The following is a 9225-nucleotide window of genomic DNA, read 5'->3' as shown; positions in this document are numbered from 1 at the left end:
TGTGTACTCAAAGTGGTTAGGATAGATATATAGTTACATTCTCTTAATGAATAGAATGATTTGTTCTAATGGTGTTTGTAAATAGGATATCATGTCTACATCTTGTACAGCAATTAACCACTAGGAAGAATGTATGCAATGTGTGAATTATTGAAACTGTCCTACCAATTTGATTTGAAACTGTCTCATTGCTATTTGTTTATCAAAAAAATTATGGGGAAAAATAAATAAATACCTTTTATCACATGGATGTCTTATTCTTACTTCAGTAATATAGCTATAAATTTCTTGCAACTATAAGAACTGACATTACAATGTTGAATTTTTCCTAGGAGCACTGATATTTGATTAGAACTCTTAATTTACTTAAAAAGATTGTTAAGCACTTAGTGATAATGAAAAAGTTGTTCTTTTACAAGTTGATAAATGAGTGTACACTATTTAAACTCAAATAAAATAAATACAGGCAAAGTACTACGCTAGAGCATGGTTTAATATTAATTCTTTCTTACTTTAAAGAGGAAGGAGGACAGCAAGATTGTGATACATGACACTTATATCAGTTCCATGTGATATTTATTTTTTACTCATGATCAATTCCCTTCACATAAAGAGTATCCATTATTTTCTGGGAGCTTCAAATCATAAAAAGTTTATTTAAGAGTCAAAAAATGCAAGAAGCAAATGATTAATATACTTTCCTCTCAAGTCACCAAATTATTCCCAAGTCACCAAAAAAAATGTGTAGCATTTAAAACCCAAAGTGCATATGCCAGTTTAAAAGGAAAGCTTCTTGTCAGTATTTGACTGAGCAAAGCAACTCCTATAGGGAAAAGTTCAGCAACAGGCCTGTGCCGGAATTTCTAGTGATATGGTTTAAGAAAAGATGGACATATTCAGGCACTAGGTCTGAAAAAGCAGTTATTGGTTAAATTGTAAAGCACTTGCTTTTGATGGAAATTCACTCAGAGGACAGAGAACAAGGAATAAGGGGTTGGAACTAGAAGAATAAAGTCTTTGACATGGATTTAAGCCAAAGGTGTGATTATGGCTTACTAAAATACATGCTTTGGGAATTATACTGGAAAAAAACTAAGCAAAGATCAAAGAGAAATGACTTAGAGTGAGAAATGGTTCCTTATTATAGCCACACTATAACTGTGTTAAAGCAAATCAATCTATGCTGGGGAGGTGGAAAACAGGAGGATCACTACAAGTCTGAGCTGTGCAGCGAGACCCTGCACAAAATACAAACAAAAAGCAAAGCAATCTAGTGTTATCAGTTTTCCCCTCTTAGATTTGTTCAAGTAAGGCACTGAATTTTTAGTATGAATATTTCTCTTCCTCCGCTGCCTTCTTCTAAAAACACATAATGATCAGCTGGGTAGGAGCAGGGACCATGGCTACAGATATCACTACAATTGATTTACAAGTGAATCAAACTTTTAATTGACCTTATATTTATAATGATTTAAAAACAACTCAAATAACTAAGAGCATAATTGACCTAAGTGTAATGTAAGTGAAATTGGCTGAGATGGGGCTCTGAAATAAGGGTTGCCCTTAAAAAGGACAGGAAAGGCCAGAAAAGTCCCATATCAAGTTAAACAAGCAAAATGGAAAAATTAAGGAAAACAAGAAGACACAAATGGAAAAATCACATAAAATTCAGAGCATGCCCTTTCCTCAAAGTATAAAAAATGAAAGGGAGAACTGTAAATAAGAACTCTAGTCTCTATGTAACCACTCTTTTGGATGCAGACACTTAATGCCAAACAATTTGTGTTTTTTTTTCCTCAAAACTCTTACCTCTAACTTCACTCAGAACTTATCATGAATTTCATACCATCACACATTTTTCTTATCTATCTTATATAATTTGTAACACAATTTCAAGTAGATTTCCCAATTCCTTTGTATGCTACTTTGGTAGATATGACAAACCAGACATAATAAAAAATAACAAATTAAAATACATAATCCAGGTAACTAATATGAGCTATGAAAGCATTTCTTTTAACAGAATAGAAGAATGTACCCTAAAGACAAAAGATCAGGAAACTACTTCTTTAGATTGGTCAGCCAGGAAGACATTCTTTGAAGGCAAATTTTAAGAATAGTAACTGATAAAACAAGAAGCAACCAAATAGCAGACAGAAGAATGACGTAAATTTTTTGAAATGGTCATACTTTTTGAACGCTTGAAGCACGTTAAGGTGACCTGCCTTGTAGGAGTGGTGCAAGAAGGCAGAGTGAACAAGGAGAGGGGCTAAAAGATATAGCAGTGTAGGGCACTGCTGGGCACTAGAGATTTGCGACAGACTGTAACTCATATTCTGTACTGAACAGGCCTTAGAGGTTTCAAAACAAGTTAATAACACAACTTACATTGAAAAGAAAGACATTCTTGCCAGAGCGCAAAGAGAAGGATGTGGGACTCAGTAGTCATCAGATGTAAGATAGAGCCACACATGAGAAAGCCTTCAGGACATATGTAGAAGGTGATTATGTTTAGATGCACTGATAAGACAACTTTCTAGATTATATTGGGAGGACAGATGTAAAGACAAATCAGAGTTGACACCTACATTGTAAAAACTAAAAGTAAGAGTTGAATTTCTTGTGGAAGAGAAGTTTAAGGTGAAACAGGTTAATGGTGTAGAAAATCACATGTTTTGCTAGGAGAGACCTATATATTCAACAGTTCATGCTATATATAGTCAGTTTGAAATATGAAACTAGAGAATACAAAAGATATGTTAGGAAACCAAAGATATATTAATTGCATTTTTCCACATGTAGAAAAACACTTATTAAAAATCTAATACTCATTTTTAACTGTACAATAATTAAAATGTTTCTCCTTTTCTTATAATTTTACTTCAAATTGTATTTTTTTCTGTCTTTGAAAAAAAAATCCAGTCTTATACTTGGACATTAGGTACAATTCTCTTCTTGTGATTGAACAGGATGATATTCAAGATTCCTAACTATCTGAGTGAATGTTATTCTTTTCTTATTCAAAAAATATTTACTTCCTTTGACTATTACCTCCCTTCTCCCCAAAAAATAAAAAGGAAAAAGGATGAATTAAACTTTCAGAATAAATCCTATAAATATACCCTCCAAATGTTATTTTGCTTAGCACACTGTGTCTTAAAGATATACACTCTTTCAAGTTGAATAAAGTTAAATGTGATGTATTTATGATTTGCCTGGCTCTGTTTGGGTTGGTGGAGATGCTCAGTGTTAAAAAGAAATCCTGGTCTCACCTTTATAAAGTTCTAGAGAGCTTGTGCTGCTTTCACGTCAAGCAATATGTGAACAGGAAACAAACTACATTAGAAACAGTTACACACTATAATGAGTCAAAGAAAAGATAAGTATCATTGCAGTGCTGATTTTTGAAGAAAAAGATCACATGCAGCTATATTCAGAAACCAGACAATGACGCGTGAGCCACGGCAGGGCACGGCTTACCAAGAGGTTGGCCTGCGATGATCCTGGCATTCTCCCCAGCCACGGCAGCCCTTGCGTGTCGCTCACTCATGTACTGCACGAATGCATAGCCTTTGTGAACTGAGCATCCAACTATTTTCCCATACTTTGAAAAAATGGCTTCAATGTCAACTTTCTTGACGATGGCTGTATTTAAATTGCCGATGAAAACACGGGAGTTGATGGATTTGGGGTCATTCTTATTGGTGACATTGCTGGTCTGTGTTTTGCCAGTCATGGTTGACTCTCCTTGTTTTAATCCTTAAACAAAACAAAAAAATCCGCAAACAATGAGAAAGCAAGTAATTATATAGTCAGTAGATAGCACTAGTTTTTAATACTTTTCAGTATTGTACTCAAGAAACCACAAATTCCTGTGACTGATTTTCTTGAGAAAATTAAATAACATAAAATGTGCCCAGTTCACTGCCAAATGAAGTAGAAAATACTCATAACCTAATCTAGAATTTTAAATAAATTCTTGACATATTTATCCAGAATTCACACTTGAATAATGACTAAACCTTTCATAATTACTTTTTATTTTCAGTAGAATATTTTTTGCAAGAGAAAATACAAAGTATAAGCAGCATTCTTCCATGAACAACAATAAATAAGTCAACATGGTTAAGGTGTGAAGATAGATGGAAAGCTGCCAAGACCTCCATTGACTTTTTGAATACATACATGTTTATTTTTAGATTTTTCTATGATGGATATACACATTTACCTATTTCAATATCAAAACCCTACTTTCAGAAACCAACAATTGATTCCATCAGAGGCTGTGGAAAAGAAAAATAAAGGTAGTGAAATCTGAAGTTCCATATGAAAATTTCACATTAAAACAATTTTGAAAAAAGATTTCACTAGAATTAATTCATAGATGCTATTTAATTGAATCAACAGTATGCCAGTTTAAAAACCACACATATGTATCCAGTGTTCATCTAATGATCGCAATTACAGGTAACTGCTGAGATTTTATTTGCAAACTCACTTATTTTCTTATTTAATGAAAGACTCGTATGTTACCTGAGGACTGCCAGAACTTTTAAAACTATTTTCTAAGCTTGAGAGAATGCTAAGTGTTCTGAAACTCAGCGAAACTTGTACAGCTTACAGATTTAGGCTTAAGAGTTTAAACCTTCATTTAGGAATATGTTTTAAGTTGTGTATTTTCCTAGTACCATCTTCTGTAGCAGCCATTAATCTGAAACTAAAATTTCTGACATTGATGATGACTGGCTAATTGATACACTTTGTCAGTTCAATTACATATTTATGTGAAGTCAGTTGTTTAAAATATTATAGCCATTAACATAATTAATGGATATGGTTTTGAGAATCATTTTACATGATATTTCTAAGTTAAATATTAAGGTGAGAGAAGTCCTAAAGGGATATAAATTGAACCTGTATGAAAATCTATTCACTCTTCATTTAATCCAGAAATAAGAGCAACGAAGTAGCACAAAAATGTTTCAAGTAAAATTGATTATTATTTCAGGGAGCATTATTAAAGTTTCACTTCAAAGTTTTACCTCAGTATAGCACATATGTCTTTTTAATAAGGGGCAACTTAATTAAAAAAAAACATTGTCATTTACAAAAAGAGTAACATATGATTAGAAACAAAGATTAAAATGCCACCTTGTATTCCCAGTTTAGTTACATTTAAATGGTTCCTTTATAAATTATTTACACTAGAATGAAAGGAAGGAGAGCTGATAATTTTCCTTAAAAAAATTCTGCAGTTTGAGTTATTGTACAGCTCCAAACACTGAAAACTAAAACAAAGAAAGTCAGGATATGTGAATGTAAAAACATGAGCTTCATAAAATCCAGTGTAGCTTCTTTTTCTTACTAGTACAAACCAAAGTCAATAATGTTGTCCATACAAATACCATTTTGTTTGTGCTATCATGTTACAACTATTATCAGAAAGATCGTACTTATTTTCAATGGCAAGCATATTATTTTGTGGCTGACATTTCATTTCCAAGACAGAGATACACTGGTTAAATGTAAACACAAGAGGTTTAAGATAAAGAAGAAAATAAAACAGATAATAGGAATCAGGGAGACAGAGCTTTCTCATAGAGAAGGGGATTGGGAGATGGAGGAAGAGTGGAAAAAGGGGTGGGAAGCGATGGGAAAAGGAATTAAATTGTGTTGTGCACATGTACCAGCTCCATACATGGAATGCAAACACCATGTTGTTACAAACACATACTAATAACAAAAAGATCTGAAAATTAAAAATATTTTACTTTAAGGCTTATCTATTGAGAGGGAAAACACAGAAAAGTGGTGAATAAAGCCTGATGGTCTGCATTGAGACTAGGAGTTGGTCATATGTAATATGAAGGGGCATTAGTAATAAGGGCTCAGACTGTCATTTTGAACATGCTCTTTGACACCATCCATTTACCACTGCATGAGTGCCTTGCATGCACTGCCAACTCCAAAATGTGTACAAAAATTCTCTTTCTCCCCCATTTCTCTCTCTCTTTTACACATACATATGCACTCATACATACCAAGATTGACTTCCCAGTTTTATAAATGTTAGTGTGAATTAATTTTATTTTTTTGTTACACTTTATCACTTCAACATTCTCTAATACCAAGCCTCAACTTCATTAGTAAAGTACTTTCACTTGAAAGCTAGTGTGGTATTTAACTTGGGTATCTCTATTACAATACTTTTCAATCAGCTGAAGGGATTACTTTGAGACCTGGTTAAATAATGGGAACTAAAATAACTCTCCTGATAGTAGCCATTCTTTATGGAGATAAAATCTCAATGTTGTTTTAATTTGAATTTTCTGATGGCCAGAGATGCTGAATATTTTTTCATGTATTTATTTACCATCTGAATTTTTCTTCTGAGAAGTATCTATTCATTGAAGTTTCCCACTTCTTGACTGAATTATTAGTTTGTGGGAGTCTTGTTTGTTCAGGAGTTTTACCCATTCTGGATATTAGCTCTCTGTTAAAGGAGCACCAGACAAAAATTTTTCCCATTTTTTAAATGATCACTTCACTCTCTTGGTTGTTATCTTTGTCATGTAGAATCTTTTGAAATTTGATTTAAATCCATTTCTTGATTCTTGACTAAATCAAACAACAACAAATGATGATAAGATTTCAGGAAATAGGCACCCTTTCACATTACTGATGAGAAAGTAAACTAGTAAAGCAACTATATAAATCAGTATGGTGAGTCCTCCAGACTTCAAACTACAAATTCAGCTTGACCCAGCTATTCTCACATTAGATATGTTGCAGAAAGGGCTCAATACATACACACTCACAGTTATAGGAGCACAATTCATAACAGCACAATCACAGTAGCACCCACGTGTCCACCTAGACATGACTGGTCCAAGTACATCTGGTATTTACATTCTTACATACAAAATGGTAAATGGCCACAAAAACACGGATATTGCATCATTTTTCTTATATGAGAAAATGAAACTAAAAATAAAGAGTGAAATAAAAGATTGACAATAGAACTGAAGAGAAATATCATTTATAAATGGGCACAATCTAGAAGTGAAGAGAAGGGTGAGGGAGGGAAGAAGAAGAGAAAGAGGAAGAGGAAAAAGAGGAAGAGGAAGAGGTAGAGGAAGAAATAGAAGGAGGAGAAGTAGAAGGAGGAGGAGGAAGAGGAGGAGAAGAAGGAGGAGGAGGAGGAGGAGAAGAATTAGACGACACTCTAATAGGTTACTTATGGGTACCTACTCCACCCAATGAATGTAATCATTATGTATGACCAACTTGTACTAAAGAAAAATGAAATTAAAAATAGAAATTATGAACATTCTCAACAAAGTCAGGAAAACAAAGCAAAACAAACAACAAAATAGAACAAAACAAAAATATTAAGTCTCTCAACTTGTTTAGAAAATAAACACTACAGAAATCTGCATGATGATTCTTCAAAAAACTAAAAATAGAAAATTCATTTGACCAAGATATCCTCTTTCTAGATATCCTGCCAAAAGAGTTAAAGCCACTGTATTACAGCAATCTTATAAAAAAAATTATGCCCATCAACAGATGAATGGATAAAGAAAATCTGGCATGTACCCACAAAGAGTAGTATGCCGACAAAAGAAGAATAAATTTATAGTCATTTTTATGAAAATAGATGGATCCTGGATCCATAATATTAAACAAAATAAATCAGATAAACAAGCTTAAGTAAAAAACTTAATATATAAATAACTATGAAATAAAATACAAATAAGAAGAAAAAACATAATGAGAAAAAGTTATTGGACTCCAGCACAGACAAGGTATCTAAAAGTGTTCCTTCACTTGGTGAAATCCTGTTTTATGTTTTTGGTTTATTATTCCAGTTTTTACTCTGTATGTATGACAATTAACTTCAAAGCCTCATAAGATACATAAATGAATCTGATACTGACAAAATAAAAAAGGGATGCAGGTAAGAGAAATATAATTGAAATGTGTGTTATGTGCATGTACCCATTCTATACAATAAGTATAATCTTATGTATTGTAAACATGTACTAATGAAAGTTTTTAAAAAGGCAAATATAAATGAAATAACTGTTTTTGAACAATTAACTAAAATCACACTATATGGGAGAAAAGAAAGTGCTAGGACAGATCAATTTTTTTCCTGGAAAATATTTCAGGCCCTTATGGAGGAGAGAGAGGGTAAGGAGGAAGATATGCACATAGAGATAGTTGTCTCCATGAGTCAAGGAGATGCAGACCAGACTTGCAGTGTGTACAAAGCTGGAAACTGAGTCAGTTTTCTTAAGACAATACAGCTCTGTAGAGAAAAGACACACTTATTTGGGAAAATTTGTTTGGAGATATCCCTTAGATTTCTGCTCACCCTTTACTCAGGCATGTAAATGCATTATTCCCTGGCTTACACTCTACTGAAAAGCTGTGAACTTAATGTTTCAATTGCCAAAACACTGAGAATCATTCCTGTTTCTACTACCAATAGTCTATAGTACATACTGACTCTTCATGCCATTAAGAATGGACATCAGAAAAACTGGATCTTCATAATGGTCAAAAATGATCTCTAGAGTGGAAGTAGCTTGGAAACAGCCTAGTAGAATTCCAATAACAAGACATGAAATTAAACACAGGATCCTGCATAATATTTCTATAAAAACAAAACCAGATCTCAAACAATTATGCATTACAGTTTTAGCTTCCACTCAAGAGAACCAAGCAACTCTTAAGAATTTTAAAAGAATACATCCAATGATCAACAGAGAAATGAAAGACACCAAAAAGGATACAAATGATACCTTGAAGAATGAAAACTACAATATTTATTTTTTCAAACATCATTTGAGAGCCCAGTCCCGGTGAGTGTGTGGGAGAGATTACGACTACCCTGCACCTGCTGTGGGACCTGACGGTCACAGCCCATGTGCAGCATGGGTGAAACCCTCTTCCACCCACTTGGGACCCGCCCCAACACTCTGCAGCAATCCCCCCACCCCGCACGCCACGTGAGAATTTCTGCCGTGTTCTAGGAACCCCCAGATCCAGTCCTAGCCCAGGCCCACTAAGTGTGTGGGAGAGCTTCCAGCTACCCTGAACCTGCTGGTCCCAACCTAGGCGCAGCGTGGGTGAGACCCTCTTCTACACCCTTAGGACTCCCCACAACATTCCACAGCACCCCCCACCCTGCCTGCCCAGTGAGAATTTCTGCGGCGT

The 9225-nt window shown here is 34.1% G+C and overlaps 1 protein-coding gene across 5 annotated transcripts in view; it reads right to left on the bottom strand.

Moving 5' to 3' along the window:
- The window catches only part of Ralyl (RALY RNA binding protein like), a 761418-nt gene that overhangs the window by 430352 nt on the left and 321841 nt on the right, over nt 1-9225 (bottom strand). For all 5 annotated transcript variants that reach the window (XM_023703200.1, XM_004643083.1, XM_023703202.1 and 2 more), the window contains exon 2: nt 3481-3759. In XM_023703200.1, coding sequence (XP_023558968.1) covers nt 3481-3736 — 256 coding nt within the window. In that variant the 5' untranslated portion in view covers nt 3737-3759. The remainder of the gene's footprint in view (nt 1-3480; nt 3760-9225) is intronic.

This window comes from Octodon degus, unplaced genomic scaffold (assembly GCF_000260255.1).
Source record: "Octodon degus isolate 3935 unplaced genomic scaffold, OctDeg1.0 scaffold00165, whole genome shotgun sequence".
In the NCBI taxonomy this organism is placed as follows: domain Eukaryota; kingdom Metazoa; phylum Chordata; class Mammalia; order Rodentia; family Octodontidae; genus Octodon; species Octodon degus.
Note: the sequence above shows the minus strand (reverse complement) of the source record. Positions and strands in the feature narration are given on the sequence as shown.